Source organism: Urocitellus parryii, chromosome 7 (assembly GCF_045843805.1).
Source record: "Urocitellus parryii isolate mUroPar1 chromosome 7, mUroPar1.hap1, whole genome shotgun sequence".
NCBI classification, from domain to species: Eukaryota; Metazoa; Chordata; class Mammalia; order Rodentia; family Sciuridae; genus Urocitellus; species Urocitellus parryii.
In genome coordinates this window covers 140281739-140305687 of record NC_135537.1, presented here as the reverse complement: position 1 = coordinate 140305687, position 23949 = coordinate 140281739, and the positions used below count along the sequence as shown (strand labels likewise).

Sequence of the window (23949 nt, the reverse complement as noted above, 5' to 3'; positions counted from 1 at the left end):
ATTTACCTTGAATGCAACATTTAAGATGCAAAATATATCTTCTCACTTTCCTCAGTCTTTCACATTTCCAACCCATCTTCTATGTTGCTGGGGGAGTTTACTTTTTTTTTTTTTTTTTTTATGCCAGGGATGGAACTCAGAGACACATCCCCAGCCCTGTTTTGTATTTTATTTAGAGACAGGGTCTCACTGAGTTGCTAAGTGCCTCATTGCTGAGGCTGGCTTGAACTAACAATCCTCCTGTCTCAGCCTCGAGAGCCACAGGGATTACCAGCGTGTGCCATCGTGCCTGGCAGGAATTAAATTTTTTTAAACACCAATATTTGGTAACATTTGTCCTCCACTTAAGAGCACAGAAAAAAGTACAAACGCTAGTTGTTAGGTGCAGGGCAGGCTGACTAAGTTATCTTCAGGGTTGGCTGAATGAATGTTAGCTGCAGGATAACCCACGCCCTCAAACCCTCCTCTGTCTGGTCCTTTATCACCTGTTTGCATCAAGTCTGAACACTCAACCCCACTCAAGGCTGAACACCCAACCCTTACGGGTATGGTGCAACAAAAACCCACAACTGACTCCTGCCCCATCTGCCTGAAGGCAGAAGATGACATCCTTAGCAACTACTGTATGATCCAATCACTGTACACCAACAAGGTAGCTTGCAGACCCAAAGACCCCATTAGATTTTGGCTATAAAAACTCCTTCCTGCCAGGCCCCTCTCTCTTGCTCTTGCTTTTGCTCTCTCTTTCTTCTTTCACTTTTGCCCTCTCTCTCCCTCTCTCTCTCTCCTCTCCTCTCTCTCTCTCTCTCTCTCTCTCTCTCTCTCTCTTTGCTCTCCCCCCCTTCTACCCCCCTTTTCTCCTCTTTTGCATTGCTGCAGTAAAGATCTGTTGGTCGCTTCAAGTGTTATGGTCACTTTCCTTTCACTAGTAATTCTTTACATATTGACTATAATCACCTATTTAGCCTCATCTTCTGCCACTGTTTTTACATTACTATGCTCTGTTACATGAATACTTTTTGAACTTTCATACCCTTAAGTGTATTGTTTCTTCTGTTTTAAATAGCCTTTCCCCTTTCCTTACACAAATTTCTTATTAGTCCTTTAAAATTCAGCTTGGAAATCTACTACATGAAAACTTACCAGACTGCCCTGAGAAAAATGATTGTTTATTCCTTTTGTTTCTGAACATTTTGTATGTACCTCTATTCTTGTACTTCGAAGGTTCATTGAATTGTTTTCCATCATTAAACTTAGAACTCTTCAAAGGCAGGTTTTAATCATCCTTTTTTAACCTCAACATCTGCTTGCAAATAGAAGGCATTCAATGAAGGTTATTTAGTTGAATATATCTAGACATATACAAACAAAACAGAAGAAATGGAAGCCAGGTGTGGAGGTACATGGCTATAATCCCAGCAACTCAAGGCTAAGGCAGGAGAATTGTAAGTTCAAGGCCAGCCTGGGCAATTTAGTGAGAGCCTATCTCCAAAACAAAACAAGAAGGACGGGGGATGTAGCTCAGGGGTAGTGTACTTCTGAGTTCAATCTCCAGGAACAAAAAAAAAAAAAAAAAGAGGAAGGAAGCTTATTAGCAAATCCAAGAGATAGACACCATAAGCAAAGAATGTATAGTTGAAACATACCACAAAAATCTATGTTAATTATTTATGAACTACTTAAAATAGACTCTGAGGCAGCTGTTTTGTGTTGGAACCTTTTGTCTCCAAAGGCAATACTTTGGATTTATTCAACTAGAACAAGTGTTATATTGATAGAAAATGAATACTCCAGAATATATGTATGCTATTTTTAATTAAAGAGAGTCTAGACTGTAACTGCCCTGGAGGCAGAGACCACATAAATGTAATTTATTCTTTACACAGCACCTAGCCCATTTATGCACAAACTCAATGAATTTTGGCACAGCAGTGATTTTTTTGATTGAAATCATGGATCACTTGCAGTGAAATGAGGATGTGGTAATTATCCATTTTAATTCCTAAATATAAGTAAACCAGAAAATTCATATTACTCCCAGAACACTCTCACACACACACACACACACACAAAAAAAAAAAAAAACTTTTTAAGGAGGTCATTATTCTGTTTACCTTTCTCACAGGGATTAGATAGCCATCAGAGTGCACTTTACCATACCTTGATTATTATTTCAAAAATTAATAAAGTGATAATAACATTAAAAATTCAATTGCCTTAGTATGTTTTGGAAAAAAAAAAGTGATAATGGTGTCAGTTACTGTGAGTTTCCTCTGGTCTAGCACTGACAGCTTGGGTCAGTAAGAAAAGTAATAACACTAGTACAGTTTGAAAAATTCAGCAGTTGAGACTTTACAACGGGTCAATAGAATGGTGGGGGAGGGGTGAGGAAAATTTTGATCTTCCAGGACACTTTTTGTTGTTTATCAACATTTTCTTTCTCTCTTTATGTTATTAATATTGATCTGGTAATATTGATCTTTTCCATGCAATTTGGTGATATTTTTACGTGGTCCAGATGAGTGAGTCACCATTTCAAGAGGAAGCCAAATCTGCTCAGGTTCCTGGCCTTATTTAGGTTTCTAACTATTTATGAGAGGATTTGAAATTCCACATTCTTGGGAAAATTGAAATAGAATATCATTTCTATCACTTAATTATTTCTCTTTTTATAGTCAAAATATTCTGCATCAGGTTTTGACAGAAATGCTGAAAAACTTGGCTCAAAATAATGTTGAAGGACAGTAACCTGCTTTTAGTGGGTTGGCCTTTCTTAATTATAATATAGTGTGCCTTAATTGTTTGAATTTGTTGACACAACTAATTTTATTCTGAATGATATCTGCTCATTATGTGATTTTTGTTGTTGTTATTATTATTGTTGTTGTTGTTGTTGTTATACTAAAGATTGAACCTAGGGCACTTTACCACTGAGTTACACTCCCCAGTGTCTGTCTGTCTGTCTCTCTCTCTCTCTCTCTCTCTCTTTTTTTTTTTTTTTTTTTGAGGCATGGTCTTACTAAATTGCTTAGGGTCTCATTAAGTTGCAGAGGCTGGCTTTGAACTTGCAATCCCCCTGCCTCAGCCTTCTGAGCTGCTGGGATTATAAGCATGCACCATCACACCCAGCTAAAATACAATTTTATATTACAGTATAAAATGTTAGCTTAATCCCCAGCTGCTTTTGAATACCACTTACTAACACTGTTCCCTTTTCAGGAAAATGGAAAAGACAACAAAGAAAAGAAAGAGGATTCAACTGAAGAGACAGAGCCTATTAAGGTAGAGTTGTCATGGACAATTAGATTTTAGTGCAGTAGGATAAAATTTTCTTATGAAGAAGGAAAAAATGTGGGTGTTCAAAAAGATAAACAAAATAGCAAATGGAAAAGGGCGAATTCATGTTAACTATTAATCAGACTTACTCAGTTATAGGAAATTTCCATAGATAGGTAAATTATTTGTGAAGAGTTATTATAAATTACACATAAATAAAGGCTGCTTTCTAAAATCAGAACTATTACCCTAAGTACAGGAAATACCAGTTTTTAGGGTAACTTCGCTGTCCTGCTGAAGAAGAAATTTCCATGTTAATCATTTAAGTAACCTTGTGTTTAAATAAACACAAAACTATAGTGAGGACGAACACTTAATTTAAAAGGAGGCAATTAAAATGTTATAGGCCTGGCATGTTGGTGCACTGCTGTAATTCCAGATTCTAAGAAGGCTGAGGCTGGAATAACTTAGAAAGACCTGGTCTTGAATAAATAAATAATAAATAGATTAAATCAGGGAGGGTAGCTCAGTGCTAGAGTGGAATGCTTGCCTGCCATATGCAAGCATGGATTCAACCCCTAGTACTGTAAAGAAAAATAAAATAGTTATATGAATTTACATCAAGATGACTAATATGAGTTTTTAAATATCCTATTATTGAAGTACACCAGGAACACAAAAAGCTGTTCTGCTACTATTATTCATAAACTTGATCTTCAGTTTCCTCAGTGAAGATCAAATGTTTTTCTTTATACCACAAACCATGGAAGATGTGTTTTTTTTTTAAGTAGCATTCTCAAAGTTCTGATTTCATTATGATATGCTCTCAAATTATGTTTGTTGAAAATATTGTATAATTCAAGGATTAATGTACAACAGGAATGATGTTGCTAGCATATGACTGTTAGCAACAGGAAGATGACCTGTTGAGTCAACACATTTCATCTTATGAATGTAGTAAATAGACTGTGATTACTGCTTTGCTTCTAATATGTAACATTAAATCCTAGAAAAAGTAAGCAGGAGAGTTGGGGCAACTTTGATGAAAAGCAACTCATTTCGAAATTGGTATTTGTATTCTCCTTTCCAAAGGGCTCACAGAGTTTACCAGATGTTTCTGCAACAGAGACCAGCAACCATGTGGCAGAAGAAGCAACAGATGAAATAAAATCCCAAGGTAGAGAACTAGTCACACACAATAGGATCTAAAACTAACATTAAATTTTCATTGGGGATTCATTCTGTAAGATTTTGTGTACAAAAATATATTCCAGTGATATGTTCAAATGCCATTTGGGAAATAAAGTATAGTCCCTTCACACTCTATTAACATTTTTTGAGGAAACTTTATGACATTCCATCTTATGCTACTTAATTAAAGAGAAAAACATAGTCTAGAGAGCTGACTGATGCCTAGTAGATAATCCATTAATATAAAAATAAAATTGGGCTGGGATTGTGGCTCAGTGGTAGTATGGGCGGGACCTGGGTTCGATTCTCAGCACCACATTAAAAATAAAGGCATTGTGTTGTGTCCATCTACAAAAAAGATTCATTCTCTCTCTCTCTCTCTCTAAAAAAAAAATAAAATGAATTATAGTCATTTGGGCTGATTACTGTTCTTGGTCCTGTTTATTCTTTTTAGTACTGTACTTGACCACACATTTATTCTGTGTGATCCAAAGTTTGACTCCTATCCCCATTCTTTACCTAAATTCACATAATCATGCAAACTGAAAATTTACAGGATCAAATAGACAATAAATAAGTGGACAAGACATTTATCTCTTTCACTACAGCAACATCTAATTCCAGACATTTAATAAAACCCTGTACCAAGAGAAAATCTTTACAATATTTAAATTCACATCAATTCAACTTACCTTAATGAGAGTTTAGTATGTGCTAGGCTTGACCAGGCTAAATTACAATAATAATTATTAAAGTATTTTCTAAACTATTAATTGTTGTGTAGATCCTAGTTATAACTTCTAGGTGCTTTTTCTGAGGTTTTTTTGTCTTTTAAGCCAATTAAGAGCAATTATTTACTACTTGTTTTTATTAATACTTATTGTAATACATGTGCTTTAAGAACTAAACTTCCTGACACTTAGTTTGCCTTTCTTATAAACTGAGTATTATTTTCACAGCTTCACAAACTTTAAAAATTTTTCTTCCTGTCAAGTCTTTAACTGTTCTCCTCCACCTGACTCCACTTCTTAGTCTCCTGATTTTACTTCCTCCTCATCCCACCATTTTACCACCAACACACCTTACATATACTCTGGCTTGATCTTAATTACGAGGCCAGGATAATGATTAACTCATTCTAAACATGCCAAACAAAATGTGATCAAATTAATTTGTTATACATTTAATTGGGTATTCAGTGGTCTGTGGTCAAATTTGCACCTGCAAAACTTCATATATGTATTATATCATGTAATTTATTGCCTCCTTAGAGAATATCAAGAGTTTGTAGACTTTGCTATTCTTGTATTTTTAATTTCTCTTATTGCTTTTCAAAGTATATAGAGGGAAGTATATTTTGCTTTTTGATTTATTCACATCAACTGTTTTTGTATGTGATATTTACTAAAAACATCACAGTGTGCTGTGATATTAAATGCAATTCAAGATACTTATTTTTTTAGTGATCAGCCACTATTAAACCTTATATTCTGAATCCTTCCTTTATGTACAAATATATGAATTTACATATATATAAATATGTAAAAGAAGTAAGAAGAGGAACTGCTATTGAACTGACAGTTTCAACATGTCAAAGAAAGTGTCATAATCCTTGTTACAAACTTGTCAAAATTCAAGTGATATTATCTTGCTAAGCAGTTCTCAAATTGCACTCAAATACTTTCCTTTGCATAAAAAATACTGTGGTTAAACTCCAGCCATGGCTCTTGGTAAAGTGCTTGCCTAGCACAAGTGAGGCACTGGGTTTAATCCTCAGCACCCCATAAAAATAAATAAATAAAGTTATGAAAAATATGTATCAAAAAATGTGTATTAGTTTTTTAATTCTAGTTATTTGTCTTTTTAGGTTATAAGCTTATCTTGCATTTTGAGAAATCTTTTTTTTTTTAAATTATCAGTTTACCCAACTCTATCCTTATTACACAAACCTAAGATTACCAAAGTTTTGGGGCTGGGGTTGTGGCTCAGTGATAGAGCACCACATAAAAATAAATAAATAAAGATATTATGTCCATCTGCAACTAAAAATACTTTTTAAAAAAAGATTAACAGATCTGGGGATGTGGCTCAAGCAGTAGTGCGCTTGTCTGGCATTTGCGGGGCACTAGGTTCAATCCTCAGCACCACATAAAAATAAAATAAAGATGTTGTGTTCACCGAAAACTAAGAAAATAAATATTAAAAAATTCTCTCTCTCTCTCTCTCTCTCTCTCTCTCTCTCTCTCTCTCTCTTTAAAAAAAGATTAACAGAGTTTTGTAGAAACTACCTTTTCCTATACCAATAGAATTTCAATTCTAATAATGTTTATTAGTGCTTTTTTCCTCCTTCTTTTATAGCAGTCATTTACATTATGTACAAATGTTGAGAAATTCTGATAATAAAGACAAGGTACCTAAGTTTCAGACAGGGCCCATGTTTAAATAGGAACATTCTACAGCTTGCTGGGTGACCCTTCTGATTCAGTTTTCACTAGTTTAATCAGCAGTCAGTTCCACTAACATTATATAACATCTGAAAGAGCCTGCTAAGGCTTATTATAATGTGAATTGTAATTCATTCCCATTTATGTCCTTAAATAGATTTTGCACTGAGGCTATACCCAGCAGTGGGCCATGCCCTAAGTACAGAAAATGATAAATGTTCCTTATGAGGCTAGACCTTTCAAATTATGAACAAGGAAATCTTTTGTGTACCTACTTATTTAGTTGAAAGCTCTTATGCCCTTAGGGCCTGAATAGGTCTTTGTATGGTAGAAGGTAAACTGGTAGAGAGATGAAGGTATTAGTGTTAGGCGAAAGCTTGAAAGGCTTTTAATTCTATGAAGAATTTAGGAAATTGATCCTGAAAAAGAATTCCAGTGCTTAGCATAGCACCAGGCATGTAGTAAGAAATCAATAATTATTTATTGAGTGTATGAATAAATAATCAGTCAATCTGTAAAAAAGTTTTAAGAATGTCCAAACTCAGACCTACTGAAATTAATTGAATCTATATTCAATTAAACCTCTAAGTTAATTTGCCCTTGGGTCAGTTCCATAATTTGCAATCCTTGCATTTAGAGGTCTACCTGTCAAAAGACAGCTTCAGATAGTCTTGTTCAGAATCCTGATCTATTGACTGCTGTTCCTCTTTTTCTTTTCTTGGTTTGCTGGTTCCAGGAGAGAAGTGTTTGACTAGAATTGTAACCAAACACATTTCTACTTCCATTCTCTGTATTAGTGAAAACAATGCAAGCACGAGGATTATTGCTTAGCAACCTATAATGGCCAAGCACACTACAGGAGCAAGAGCAGGCTGCAATGAAGATAGAAAATGCCCTAGTTCATGTGTGAGTTTACTAATGAACCACAGCAGATGCTTAGATGTTAAGTTGCTATACATCTATAGCATAACGCTTAAAGCCAGCAGAAGAATATCTGCCTTGGGTTTGTACTGGACAGATTAAAAGAAATGCAAGTACATTAGAACCTGTAGACTTAAAAGAATTGCTCTCTTTCACACTTAAAAATAAGGGGGGCTTGAGATATATAGCTCAGTTGGTAGAATTCTTGCCTCACATGCACAAGATCCTGGGTTCAATCCCCAGCACTACAAAAATAAATAAATAAATAAGCGAGCATTGTGTATTAATGAATATTGTGACCAAAAAAAAAAAATGGAAACATTTTCCCATTTTCCCACTGGGTATAGCCTCAGTGCAAAATCTATTTAAGGACATAAATGGGAAAAACATTTTTGTCTCCACAAAAAGTGTTAATTTGTTACATATCCAGGGAGGTGAGAGGGAGCCACACACACATACACACACAGAAATACATACATAAATTGTCGATGGACTTTATTTCATTTATTTATATATGGTGCTGAAAATAGAACCCAGTGCCTCACACATGCTAAGCAAGTGCTGTACCACTGAGCTACAACCCCAGCCCCAGAGTATTGGTTTTTAAATAACTTTTTTTAATATTTTATTTTTAAATTATAGTTAGACACAATACTTTTATTTTATTTATCTATTTTTATGTGGTGCTGAGGATCGAACCCAAGGCCTCACACATACTAGGCTACTACTCTACCACTGAGCCATAACTCCAGCCTTGGTTTTTAGATAATTTTAAGGCAGCAAAACCTTTTTTCCAAATTAAATATTATTATGCTCTCCAATTATGAAAAATAATTGGAGCACAGGTGCTCTGGTCACAAAGGGTACAAGTTACTTACAGTCCTATGGTCTTTGAAGCTCCTTCTCAGGATCCTAAGAAGCATATTTCAAAAACTACTGCTTCATTCTTACTCTTATTGGTGATCTTCTAAATTGGTACCAGTCACTCTAGAAAATAATTTAATAATATCTCATTGAACTAATGAAAATGCTTATACCTATGACCCTGTGTTTTAGTCCATTTCTGTTGCTATAATAAAATACTATAGACAGAATAATTTATAAACATAATAAATTGATTGTTCATAGTTATTGAAGCTAGGAAGTCTTAAGATCAAGGCACCAGCAGGCTCTGTATCTGGTGAGGGCTTAGTCTCTGCTTCCAAGATGGTGCTTGAATACTATGTCCTCACATAGAAGATAGATAGAAGGCAATAAAAAGGGGCTAGATATTTCCCATCAGTGCTTTTATAAGAGTACTAATTCTTTGGTGAAGCAAGAGCCCTCATGACTTAATCACTTCCCCAAAGACCCTCACCTCTTAATACTGTCATATTGAGTCTTAGGTTCCAATGTATGAATTAAAAAAAATTTTAGCTGTATATGGACACAATATCTTTATTTTGTTTATTTATTTTTATATGGTGCTGAGGATCAAATACAGTGCCCCACATGTGCTAGGCAAGCGCTCTACCATTGAGCTACAACCCCAGCCCAATGTATGAATTTTGAAGGGAAACAAACATTCAAACCATAGCACCCCTGCAAATAAAATCTTAATAATACACTTTAGAGGAATTCATATATGTACACAAGAGGATACATTCAATAATTTTCATACTAGGATTGTCTGTTGTAGTAAAACCTGAAAACAAAACTAGAAACAACTCAATGACTATCAAAATGACAATGAATAAACACATTATGATACAGTGATTTAATTACAATTATGAAACAGTGAAAAATGCATCTATCAATTAGGTGATTTTTCCATACATACTTTTAATTTTAAAAAAGGCTAAAGAATACACATGATATAAAATTATTTTTATAAAATTAAAAAATAAGAACAGGGCTGGGGATATAACTTAGTAGAGTGCTTGCCTTGCATGTACAAGGCCCTGGGTTCAATCCCCAACACCACAAAAAAAAAAAAAGAGAGAACAATATTATATTGCTTAGATATAATAACATAAACAAATGCATGGAAACAATAAACATGAAACTCAGAATAGCATCATTCAAAGTTGGAATATATGAGAGGCTTTAATATCTAGGTAATTTTTTTGTAAGCTAAGATTAGATAAATGGCTACTTATATTTTTGTGTCTTAAATATTTCTTAATAAATATTGTTGGGGCTGGGATTGTGGCTCAGCGGTAGAGGGCTCGCCTCACACGTGTGAGGCCCTGGGTTCAATCCTCAACACCACATAAAAATAAATAAATAAAATAAAGTGTCCAACTAAAAAATAAATATAATAAATAATGTTAAAAATCCCATTGCTCAAAAGTTATGGAGGCCCTAGTCTCTTACCCTTTAATTGTAGTAGTAGTATATACTGGGGTTATTAATGATTAAGTATGTCTCAATAACTACTTTCTAGTTACATTAAAAATAATGAGTAAAAAATAATTTTCAGATATATTTCTGGTTTTTCTCTGTATCCTCAAAGTAACAGAAGCAAAATGCTTCAACAATACATTGTCCTGATTCTATTGGGATTTGGCTGAGCACTGATATTTTCAGTGGATAATATTTCAAAAGAACTGAAACTAGGGCTGGGTTGTAGCTCAGTGGTAAAGCACTTGCCTTGCATGTGTAAAGCCCTGGGTTTGATCCCCAGTTTCAAAAAAGAAGAGGAAAAAAAAAAAAAAGAACTTAAACTACTTTACCTCTCTATCCATGTCAGAAAAGAAAAAACCACCTTAAAATTCCCATTAATTCTTCCATTCCAATCACCTCAGCAATCATATGTAGAAAAAAAATTATCCAATAGCTTATTGTTCAGAGCCTGAACTAGCAATGTCCTAGGAACTCAGAGCAATCCATCCAGTTATACTAGGAAAAAAAGCCATATAATTTGTGTGCTGATGCTATGAAAATATATGGTCTTTAATCTCTGATATACTTTGAACATTGCTTAGAAATATGCTTAGATATTTGTAGTCTGCTCCTTTCCACACCCACAACAGTTATTTCAAAATTGTATCTTTCCCATCAAGCTCATGATCCTACCATTCCTGGTTTTATCGATATTTATTTTATTTCACAAAAAAATAGAGGCTGTGAGATGGAATTCTCCCAACTTACATGCCATCTTAGTTTAGTGTAAGAGACATCTCATCCAAGACTATTATATATTTTTGACCTCCTGCATATCTCCTCGACCCTGAGGATCATCATCTAATTTTTCTCCTGTGTCTTCTGTTTTCTCTTTACTTTGCCTCCTGCCTCTAAATCTCTAAATACAGTCGAACCAACCCCATCTTTAGAGAAATCCTTCCTCACCAGAAGAAAAAAGAGAAAGAAATCAATCTTTTCTTTCATAGTCACATTCTTTTTTGTAGATGGACAAAATACCTTTATTTTATTTGTTTATTTTTATGTGGTGCCAGGGATCGAACTCAGTGCTTCATGCATGCTAGGCAATCACTCTATCACTGAGCCACAACCCCAGTCCCCACAGTCACATTCTTTGTAATAATTTGTCCAGTCATTCACTCTGAACTTTACCTTGAAGTTCCTCCTCAACCCACTGTAGTCTAGGCTCCATTCTCACCACAGATATTGCTGTCCCTAGGATCCATTCTTAAACACAGAAATGGTTTAGTGAAAAACAACTGAGTGCTAAATCAAATGTATTCTTTCCACTTCTTGCATCATTTGACTTTTCTGCAGCATTTGGCGCTGTTGACTACTTCCTTTAAGTGATATATCTTTTTTGTCTACTCAGTTTGTTTAGGGAACAGCCCTTCCCCTCCTTGATCCATTTGGTTTAGTTGAGGGTTATGCTGGCTTTTTAGATCTAGGAATAGATGGTGATGCAAATCTGTCCAATCAGAATGCTCATGGATGGTTCAGAAATAGGCATATAATTTATGCCTAGGCAATTAAAACCTTTCTCAGGTTTTTTAAACTGGAATTTAATGGCAAATATCTTTTGAAAATCAGTAATGACATGGATCATAAGCACCACATAAAAAATAAATAAGTAAAATAAAGTTATAAAAAATGCTTGCCAAAATGAATCCTAATGTTTATATAAAGAATCAACAAAAACATTAATTTAAAAGAGCAAAGCTAGAGGTAGATTTCAGCTGTGTCTGAAAACAGTTAAATCCCTTAATCATCATCCATTTCTCTAAGAAGCGCTGGGTTTTTTCTTTTTTAATTCAAGAATGATAGTAGAAACCAAGATCTGAACATCAGGCATTCAAGTTCTCTTAATTTTTAAAAAACAATGTTCATAATATTTTCTTATTTCTTCTAATTTCTTTGCTCCGAGATATATGAATTATAATGGTAGTGAACAGATTTACACTTGTTCTATTAATGATATTCCTTAGATTTGTATTAGTTATTTCATTTGTTGAATTTAGCCATGGAGATGGTTTTACTTAAATATTCCTCTAGTCTTCTGTATGTGTAATTATATTTGCATTTGAGATTATCTGCTTTTGTGTGGATGTTTCTATTTTCTGTAGTCTGCTGCCAGTGATTATGGAGGAAGGGTTAGATGTTCAGACCAGAAAGTCTGTCAATAAATGGGGAGTCTGGGCTCTTCTCCTCTTGAAAATAAGACAGATCCTCAAGAGGAGAAAGACCCTCTTGTCCCCAATTCTTTTTTTTTTTTTCTTTTTCTTTTATTTATTTATTTATTGGTACCAGGAATTGAACCCAGAGGACACTTAACCACTGAGCCACATTCCCAGCCCTTTTATTGTATTTTGTTTAGAGACAGGGTCTCACTGACTTGCCTAGGGTCTCCCTATATTGCTGAGGCTGGCTTTAAACTCGAGATCCTCCTGCCTCAGCCGCTCAAGCTGCTGGAAATACAGGTGTGCGTCACTGTGCACAGTCCCAGTTATTTTTTTCTTCTGAGGAAGTGATGCCTGGAGCTGTAAGAGCCATTGTATGATATAAATTACAAGTGCAAAAAATGGACTAAGAGTGACAGAAACAGGTTGAGTACTGAATGAGATTACAGAGCTGATGTTAACTCCTGAATAAGTCAACAGTAACAGTAAATGTTTTTATGGTTTGAATGACCTTTGCCAAACTTTCTGACACTTTCAGCTGATGGTGTTCCAATATGCTGTGTAAATGGATGTACAAAACGTTTTTGTAATGGTATGCTAAAATTTTGTTGATTAAAATCTACTTCTTTTTTTTTTTTCCTGTGGTGTTGGGGATCAGGCCCAGAGCCTTGTGCATGTGAGGCAGGCACTCTACCAACTGAGCTATGTCCCCAGCCCCTTAAAATCTACTTCTAATATTTCTTACATTTCACTTTTTTTTTTTTTCCCTCTTAGAATCAAAGCTGGTGAGACAGCCAGAAATTCCAACTAGTTCAACAAAGGACGCTATCCCTGAAGTCTCAGGGAATGTTGTGATTAGAAAACCTGAAAAAATGATTTTTTCTTTAGATGAAACTAAACCAAAATCAAAGCTAGAACAACCATGGAGGAAAAATCTTTTGGAAAGAGTGGAGGCGAGTGCCCGGAAAATACAGCAGAAAATAATAGATAAAGATAATCTAAAGAAGGAACTAGAAAAAAAGTCTGAAAAAAAACTCCCTAAGGATAATTTAGCCCAACAGTGGTTTGATACTGAAACTACGACACTGAAAACTCGTGCATATTTGCTGGATAAACTTCTACCCACCTTAGTTCCTGGAGTGGAAAAAATGTTAATGCAATTAGAAAAGAAAAAGATTTTGACAGAAGCTGATACTCCAACCAAGTTTGATCCAATTAATTATTTGGGAGAATATTTAATGAGAAACAATCCTTCTTATGTCAAAGCTCCAAAAATGTCTGGTTACCAGAGGGTGATGAGAGATGTCACAGAAGAACTGAAGGTGTATGTTCCTGACACTATTTGCTACAGGTAAAATTTCTACTATTTTCAATTGATTTTCTATTTCCTTACATTGAAAATCTAGTAGAACAATAATATTAATATAAACAGAACTTTCAAAAATAATTTTATGGTTATTCAAAGAGTGTCTCACTTTTTTGAAGCACTGTGAAGACTAACAAAGTCCATAAAAAGTTCTTTGTATTCATAGATTTGTCTCACTAGGATGCTAAGTATGTGTTTATTTCTCTATTTATTCTCCTTGCACTGAAAAGTAGGCTATATGACATCTGGGACTACCTAAAAGTTGAACTTTCCAGATAGGTGATATAGTCTTCTGGTTCAAAAGGCAAATTATATAAAAAGTGGAAAATTCTCCTTCCATTCTTATCTTCCATCCACCTAGTACTCCACTTCTGCCATAGATAACTACTATTTTTAGTTTTCTAAAACTCTATAGAGTTCCTTTATGCATAGATTAGCACATAAAATATGAATTCATAATTTTCTTCCTTTTACATAAAAGCATATAATGTGAGTTACAAATATTTCCCCAATTTTCACTTACCATTTATCTTTTGTCATGCATGATTTTTTTTTATTCCTGTGGAGTTGAATTTAATTTTTATTTTTCTGGCATCCAGATTTTGAATCAGTGTTATATTCCAAAATATTAAAAGAATTCTCCCATGTTTTTTCTGGAATTATTAGGCTTTTAACTTTCATTTTATATATTATCCATTTGGAATATATCCTAGTATAATATGGAGGTAGGAATCCAACTTTTTTCTTTTTCAAATGACTACTTAGCAGTCCCAATAAAAATTGTGGAATAGTTTATCTTTGCCCCACCAATTTGAGAAGAACCTTTAGTCTAAACCCCTGCATATTTTAGAGTATATTTCTAGATTTTTCCAATTCTTGTTCTGTTTGTCTGTTTCCCTTTTATGTGCTAGTACCACACTGTATTAATCATTGAGGCTTTTAAAAACATTTCTATTAATCTGAGTGCTGGTGACCATTATTTGCTCTTCTTTTTTCTAATGTCTTCTAGTTATCGTGTGTTTACTTTTTATATGAACAACTTGTGTATTTGGGTGGTTGGGGATCCTGAGGAGAGAAAACCAGAAAAAAACCTTTATTGCAATCTGATTATACTTATTAATTAACTTAGGAAATGAATGTATTTTAAAATTTTTACTTATTTGTTGAGGGATACAGTACCTTTATTTTATTTATTTATATGTGGTGCTGAGGATCGAACAAGTACCTCATATGTGCTACACAAGCGCTCTACCACTGAGCTATAACCCCAGCCCCAGGAAATGAATGGGAGTGCTCATACATTTTGTATTGTCATTGTTTCAAGGCCCTTCAGGATTAAGAAATATAATTTTTAAATTTCACCTTAATAAAATTTATTTTTAAAAAATATGTATATATACACACTCCAAATCAGAATAATAATAGGATAGAAACTCCTTTAGTGTGACAAAAATCTTTAAGTGAAATATTTTTTTCAGTCTCCTTTGAACAACTAACTATAATGGATAGGAATAGTTATTCTATGTGAACTTTTTACATTTTTTCGTTTTTTAATCTTACATGGAAAAAAAATGCTATGGGCTGAACCCAACTGCCAAACACACCTACAAGAAAAATAGCAAGTACATCTAGTTTGGGCATTGATGATGTGAAAGAAGCAGATTGGATAATATAAGAATAAAAAAACTCAGTGCATCAGTAGGCCAAAGGCTTACACAATGGGAATATAACTCTTTTAAACACTACTACATTGATCCCAGAAGAAATCAATTAAAATTTTTCTACTTCCTTCATTGAAATACTGGATAAGAAATATGGGACTGCGGTTGTAGCACAGTGGTAGAGCACTTGCCTAGCATGTGTGAGGAACTGGGTTTGTTCCTCAGCACCACATAAAAGTAAATGAATAAAATAGAGATATTATGTCCACCCACAACAAAATAATTAAAAAAAAGAAATATAACTTTTAGAATAATGAGTTCATATTGATAACTTCATTGTATCAAATACAACATTTCTTGGTAGAGTGCTTGCCTCCCATGCACAAGGCCCTGGGTTCAATCCCCAACACCACAAACAACAACAACAAACAAAACAAAACAAAACAAAAAAATACAATGTTTCAGGATTTTTATATAATTTCCTTGATTTTACATTTGTATTTCTTTTTTTTTTAATACTGAAATCTTGGTTCCTAACAACATTGACATAATTACCTGGTTTGCCTTATCCTATGATTTCTATAAAATAGCTCCAAAATAATAATGGCAATAAGCCTACTGAGAACAAAAATACTAAAAGAGGTTTAAGATTTACTGGAAGCTTTTCTTGGTCCTTAGACTATATCCTACTAAGGATCTGTGTATGAAAAATGATGCCATACAAAAAAACAGGATTTAAATTGTTTTATACCAGAGAAATTCTTTTTTTAAACCATGACTCAAAGCCATAAAAATGATGATAAATTTGATTACATAAAAGTTAAAAGCTTTTTGCTTGGCAAATTGAGTCACAACTACTTAATTCTGCTGCTGTAGTGCAAAAACACTGAAAGACAATCTGTAAATAAATGAGCATGACTGTGTTCCAATGAAACTTTATTTATGGATACTGAAATTTGAATTTCATATCATCTTTCCATGCCATAAAATATTACTCTTCATTTGATTTTTTAAAAACTATTTTAAAATACAACAACCACTCTTAGCTTTTGAGCCATAAAAAACTGGAAATGGGCCAGATTTGGTTTGCTGACCCCTGGTCTATATAATATCTACCCCATCTATTCTAGACCTAGACAGCAATACACTTTGAATTTCTGAACTTCTTCTCAAATCTCCATATTTTCTTTTGAATGCCTTCTGTCATGAACCCTATACGTTTATGAAGGAACCTAAAATTCTTTGTGACTTGTTTTAGTGACCATCCTATAGGATAAACAACTAATTAGAAGCTTTAGCATAATAATTTTTCGGAGGGGGGTGGGTAGGGATAGAGCCTGGGGTCTTGTATATGCTAGACAATTGTTAGACAATTGTTCTACCACTGAACTATTTCCCCAGCCCCTAATAATTCTTTTGTAATTATATATATATATATATATATATCACTCTGGAACATAGAGATACATGCACAAAATTCTTATTTTGTTTTATGTATGGGTGTGGGCATGAAAATTTTTTATTTTAGTTGTAGATGGACACAATGCCTTTATTTTATTTACTTATTTATTTTTATGAGGGGACTCACATACACTAGGCAAGCACTCTACCACTGAGCTACAACCCCAGCCCATGAAATTTTATTTTCAAGCAAAATAGTTTCTTTAGAGTGTGATTGCCTACCAGGGACATCAGAATCACCTAGGTACTTGGTTAAATGTTCAGATTCTGCCTACAGGGCTCTGGGTTCCATCCCCAGCACTAAAAAAAAGAAAAGTACATATTTCTGGATTATTACTCAGACCTCCTGAATCAGAACCTATAGGAATGCATTTAAAACAAATTCCACAGGAGTTTATTATGCATACTAAAATTTTAATACCGAATTCAAGAGAAACCAAACTAAGGGAGTTTTAGTACTAATGAAAAGTTCCAGCAGCATGCAGGAAGCAGTATCACTGAATTTAATAAATAGCTTAAGGAAATTTCTGCTCACTATCTATTCTTATAGAGCAATATATTAGGTTGCATTTAGATCTATTTCTATAAAAGGAAATACAATTTAGAAACTGGTATCAAGCCTCTAAACCAATATATTGACAAATCCTTCTTTGTTAGATAGGTAAATCTCAACAGCGTATAAAACTCTAGGAATTTATCAGTATCTATAATAAGAATACAACACAAATGAGTGAGAATCCCTTGCCAACCAATGACATAATACAAGGGAATTAGGTGTTTTTGTTTGTTTGTTTGTTTGTTTGTTTTCCTTTTCTGTACCAGGGATTGAACCTGGGGCCCTTACCCATTGAGCCACATCCTCATCCCTTTTTTTATTTTATATTGAGACAGGGTCTCGCTAAGTTGCTGAGGCTAGCTTGAACTCATGATCCTCCTTCCTCAGCCTCAGGAACCTCTGGGATTATAGGCTTATGACATGTTATTTCACTGATGTTTCCTGAATTGGGAGTTGAATACTTAGGGTCAGTTGAGACTCAGAACTTTAGTTTCTATTGGCGAAACACCTGTAGGAATTTCACAGAAGAGTTCATCAAAGATGCTTTGTTTATCTGGCTTGCTAGGATTTAAGCTTCATCTCTCTCTGACAAAAACCCAAGATTTATAGGTCATCAAGATGACTGTTTCAGGAACTTGCAGAATTTTCAGAAATTCTTAGGATGCTTTACAAGAGCATGTGCTGCTCCTAATGTCTACAGACTTAAAACTTGTATATCCAGCAATTTTAGTAAAATTGTCCTGCTTAAAAATTCTTTGACCTGTATCATTGTGTTGTCCTCAATTCATTACAGAACCTTGGATAGGTCAGTTCACTTTAGAAATGAGCATTTTTCTTATTTATATTCGATTTTTAAAAAGACAAAATTTGTATTGGTTTGTCAAGACTTTATCTTCTGTTAATAATGTTAAAAGTTGCCTCTACTTTATCACAAAGTTTTTGTCTGTCTTCTTCCCAAGACAGAAGGGGATTTATTCATCTCTGTTTGGTGTCTTATAACAATAGATAGAGAAGACATTTCTTATTTATTTGGATATTTTTATAGTGGTAGATTCTTAACTAAAAAATACATCACTGCTGTTTGTAGGGTTTCCATATATGATATAATTTACTACTTTTCACTGGGGTTCCTAAAAGATAGGTATGGAATCAAAGTTGATTTTAATTTCTTTATATATGAAATTTTGCACAACTCTAAAGTAGATTAAGTTTGCAGAATTTGCTTTTCTACATGTTTTATTTCCTCTTAGTATCTTTTCCATTTGATAGATACTTCTGGTACTTGGGCATAAGTATTTGAAACATTCTTACTACCTGATTGTGAATTGATAATGAAATATTTACTCTTAAAAATAAGATTACAAACTGGGCATGGTGGTACACATCTGTAATCCCAACAACTCGGGAGGCAAGACAGGAGGATTACAAGTTTGAGGCCAGCCTTAGCAATTTATCGAGGCCTTCAGCAACTTAGTGAGACTGTGTATCAAAATAAAAAATAAAGAGGGCTGGGGAAATGGCCCAGCAGTAAAGTGCCCCTAGGTTAGATCCTGAGTACCAAAAAAAAAAAAAAAAGATTATAAACTTGTATAGCTTATTTATGATAATGGCTACATATATTGATACATATGTTGAAAATTATAAAACTAGGCATTAAAAGGTTTAATTTTACTATATGATATTTTTAAAATAAAAAAATTTAAATAATAAACAGGGAAGATTATTAATGTTAGACTTTTGAACTATTCCAGGGAAATAAGGCCTATTACACTATACATGTCCTCTCTTTTCTCCACCAGTTGTGACATAGAAGATCCTAGAATAAGAATTCAAATGAGCCAGGAAATAGATCTAAAAAGACCCTAAACAAAAACTTGTATGTGATGCCTACCCAGTTATGGTTTAGAAGTGATCTATGATCCTTGAATCAGTTGCCTATTTTGTAGTCACTATAGGATCTGTCTTGCATCTGAAGATATGTTTTGGACATTATTTCCAGTTACTTCTCTTCATTAGCCTTACATATTAATATTGGAACATTTGATCCACAAAGAGAAAGAATCATAAAGAGATATTCCAAAGAATTACTTTCTCTACCACAGTTACATAGAAGAGAAGAATGTCAGTATAAATGCTTAGACATTAAGGATGCACAAAACCAAGTAAAATTAAAAGGGGAAGAGACCCATGTCTTAATTTTATTATAATTCTCTGCAGATTAATGCATGTATGGTGTTCAAGAAACTCATACAAACTGTGCCAAAATCCATTGTGTAGGCTTCTATTGGAATGTGTTATCTGCAAAACATTCTAAGATTTACTTCAAAGTACTTTGTATTTATAGAAAAAAAAAAACAGCTAAAAATGTCTAACTCATCCTTACAAGTTGCCAGCACTAGGACTTGGCAAGCTAGAAAGTATGTTTCATCCTTGATAGGGTTTTCCTCAGTTGCTGGGAGACAGTGGCTTCCTAGACAGCTGTCTGCTCACTCTTCATACCACCTGCCACCCCTTTACCAAGCCAAACCCTTGTGCTTAAATTATGTTAGGAAATCCTGCAAGTGCTTCTCCAAAGGTGATATTGGTAATATTAATTACATTGTCAGTCTGCATTGAATTATCAAGATTGTATTAATCCAGTAAAAAGCAAATTATGCCAAAAGTGAGTTAATAGATTAGGGACATATTTTTTGAAGTATTTAAGAGACTGTTATATACAATAGCATGTAGTAGGACTTTATTCAAGTAGCTTCTAATTTTGTTCAACCTCCAATAATAATTTATATACACCAACTAGTTTCATTTCTGGCTCTAAATGATACTTATATGTGTATTTATCTCATTATTAAGTACTTAGAAATTATTCTTCTTATGAACTGAGAAACCATGGTCTCTTTAGATGATATCCTAATATTCTATACTCTACCATGCAACTTAATGTTGAATGAATCTGATCTGCTTCTGTGGTATAGAACATTCCTAATATCCAAGAGACTGAAGTAAAGTTCAGAGTCAAGTTCCCTCTAGCTAAACCTGGATAGTGGTATAATGCCTGATAAGGTGTGGTTGATCCAAAGTAGAAACACCTAAGACCTTCTAAGATACCTATACATTCTTAGGATTTATCATTTAATTCTATTAATTCATTTTAAAACTGTCCAGTTACTGATATCCTCAAAAAGAAGATATAATTTGCTTTGTTCATTAAAGATTGTCTTCTAATGGCTGAAGACCTTACATCCAACTGCCTTGATTTTTACATCTTCTGTCCTACTTCAGCCCTATGCCATCACATCAGATGCCACCTAGAGATTTATATCTCTTACCCAAACATCTTCTTTGAGCTCTCTACTAGTGCGTCCAATTATCTATTCAAAATCTGCTCTTGATATTTCACAAGCACCTTAAATTGAACAAGTCATTGTCTACATGGTCATCCATCCAGACCCTTAAGCCAAAATCCAAGGTATCAACCTTAGATACCTTCTGCCTCCTCACTGCTCATTTCTACTTAATTATTAGGTCCCAGTAATTTTGGCTCCTCTCTCTCTCTCTCTCTCTCTCTCTCTCTCTCTCTCTCTCTCTCTCTCTCTCTCTCTCTTTCTTTCCCAACTTTCTCCCACTGCTTTCATCCTAGTCTAGGCTACTGTCTCTTGCCTGTACTCATACAATAGTCTTCTTCTTTTTTAAATATAGCTTTATTTTGTTTATTTATTTATCTTTTATGTGGTGCTGAGAATTGAACCCAGTGCCTCACAGTTGCTAGGCAAGTGTTCTACCACTGATAGAACTCTAACCCCTCATGCAATAGCCTTTGAATTGGTATGTTTACAGCTTCTTTTGCCCTCTTTTAGTCTATTCTTTGTCTGTAACTGGAGTGATTTTTAAAAAAGGTTAATCTTATCATGTTCCCCAATGCAAAACCTTTTAATTCGTCCATTTACTTTTAGAATAAAGATCAAAATCCTTAAGGAGGCCCATAAGAACTTCCTTGTCTGGCCTGGCTCTTAACTCTCTCCTCACACTCTACACTCCAGGTATGTGGGATTTATTTCAGTTCTTCAAACATCCTGTGCTTCTTCCTACCTCAGCGTCTTTACATAAGGCATTCCCTCTATCTGTTTCACCTGTCTACTCTTTATCTTACCAATCATTTAAAGTTCAGCACAGATAGCACTTTATTGTGAAACTGGGTTTGTACCTTCCTTTCATGCTCCTCAGAGAATCCCGTGTTCCTCTTTTATTGGACAAATTGCAGTTATAATTTTTTCCCCTGCTACATATAAGCAGGAATTATGTCTATCATATTTTCATTACCCCAGCATCTAATGCCATGTCTTATGAAGATGCTCAACAAATATATGTTAGATATATAAGATTATTATGAGATATGTTTTAATGAGTGATGGATGACTATAGGAGAGTCACCTTATTTTCACACTTCCCTTAATTTGAAGCAAAACTTAATTTTTACGTCTTGGGATTTAATCATCAGTATTTAAGGAGGATGTTGTGCTAAATATTCTTCATCATTTTAAAAAAATCCAAATAGGCCTAAGTATTTATCTGTTCAAATGTCATTGACTAACCAATTATTTAGATTTTTCCTAAGTCATTGCATGTTTTCTCAGGATCCTCATTTTATAGTAAGATATATGTTGAATAAACAAAAATAAACTAAGAATTAACTAAGTATAATGACAAAGTAGACACATGTAATATATGGATTTTTCTATGGGATACTTAGCATGGTAACAACATAGGCATGCTCCCAGAATGACAAGAAATCTAATTTAATTTAACTTTGTGAAACTAAGACTACCAGAGCTTTAAAAAAATGCAGGCATAAGTTTATTAACTTGCCTAGCAAGGGAATACGTACCAGTGGATCATTCACTGAATAGTTTGTGGAAAGGATATATTCAGGGGGTTTTAATTGTTAGGAAGGGAGCTGTATGATAGTTATAAGAATTTAAAACTACCACACTGTGGGTCATAGTAAGTCTGTTCATAGGTCTGTACATGATTGGTTAAAACAAGTACCATTTTTTAGCAGTTCAAAGAGGAGTTTTCAGATAGGTCCAAAAATGTTCTAGTATACTGGGGTCACTCAAAGTTCATGGTATGTTATCCACTTAACCTGGTTAGAACCAGTTTTGAGGAGATTCAACATTCAATTTTGATATAATCTAGGAAAATATTGCTGTAAGTGAAAGATTTTCCTTGTACAGCTTAAATGTATAGACAGAATTTGGATTGTCACAACCAGGGTAGAGAAGCATTTTTGCTTCTACTCTTTAATCAGGTAGATTTACACTGTGCCTTTCTTTAAAAACCCATGTTTTTTTTTTAGTAAACTGTTTTATTAGTTAGCTTTTATGCATTAAAAAAATTACCCCAACTTAGTAGCTTAAAGCAATACCAATTATTTGCCCATGATTTTGTGGGTAGGTAACTTTGGACTGAGTTCCTGACTCATCTCTGCTTCACATGTTATTGGTTAGACTCCCTTATACATTGTAGTAAGATGGCAGTTGATAGCCTTGATCATTTTTCTAGTGGTTGGCTATTTGCAAGAATAATGGCGGTAACTGGATCATCATCTAGAAGGCTAAGCTAGGCTTATTTCCAAGGTATGGTGGGAGGCCTCCCAAATTCAATAAAAGAAGACAAGCCCCAATGGTTAAGTACTTTTCAACTCTCTGCTTGCATCCTGTTTGCCAATGGCTTATTATAAGTCACATAACCACAGATATAAGGAATGCAGAAATAGGAGGAACTGCAAAGTTGCATTGTGCAGAGTTATACATATGGGAATGTGAAGAATCTGTGACCATTTCTGTAACTACCACACTGTAGATTTTCCTCCCTTCCAGTTCCCTTAAATAGAGAGTTATATTTAGGATTTGCTTATAAGTTATATCTATTCTATACTGCCCAGAGTTTTGGGTGCTGTAGAATTCTGCTGATTGATATAAACATCTCATGAAATAATACAGGCTACAAAAGAGAAATGTTATTCATTTCCTGAATGAGTAACACAATCAATTTGAAATCCATTAAGATTATATTTGGAAGCTTATGTACAATGGCTCTGAGGCACAAAACAAGATTTTGTGTCTAAATTGGGGCATCAGTAAATAGGAAGAAATGATATCTGAGCTGAAACCCACAGCATATGGAAGATCTAGTCAGGCAAAGAAAAGGAGAAAAATATTTCAAACAGATGAAAATATGATAGAAAACCAATTTGTGAATTTGTTTTTGCATCACATGAGAATCCAGAAATACTCAGTATTTATTACACTGTGCTGTTTACTAATCTGTTCTGCCCTTGGACCATAAGCTTAATAATGGCAGAATTCATAGTTAAAAATGGTACAGTTTGGGCTGGGGTTGTGGCTCAGCGGTAGAGTATTTGCCTAGCATGTGTGAGGACCTGGGTTCGATCCTCAGCACCACCTAAAAATAAACAAATAAAGGTATTGTGTCA

At 34.2% G+C, this 23949-nt stretch overlaps 1 protein-coding gene across 1 annotated transcript in view; it reads left to right on the top strand.

The window, feature by feature from the left end:
* The first annotated feature begins 2247 nt into the window (after positions 1-2247).
* Efcab5 (EF-hand calcium binding domain 5) overlaps positions 2248-23949 on the top strand; it is a 126866-nt gene continuing 105164 nt past the window's right edge. Inside the window, exons 1-4 of the mRNA XM_077801269.1 lie at positions 2248-2262; positions 3220-3282; positions 4369-4453; positions 13187-13763. Coding sequence (XP_077657395.1) covers positions 2248-2262; positions 3220-3282; positions 4369-4453; positions 13187-13763 — 740 coding nt within the window. The remainder of the gene's footprint in view (positions 2263-3219; positions 3283-4368; positions 4454-13186; positions 13764-23949) is intronic.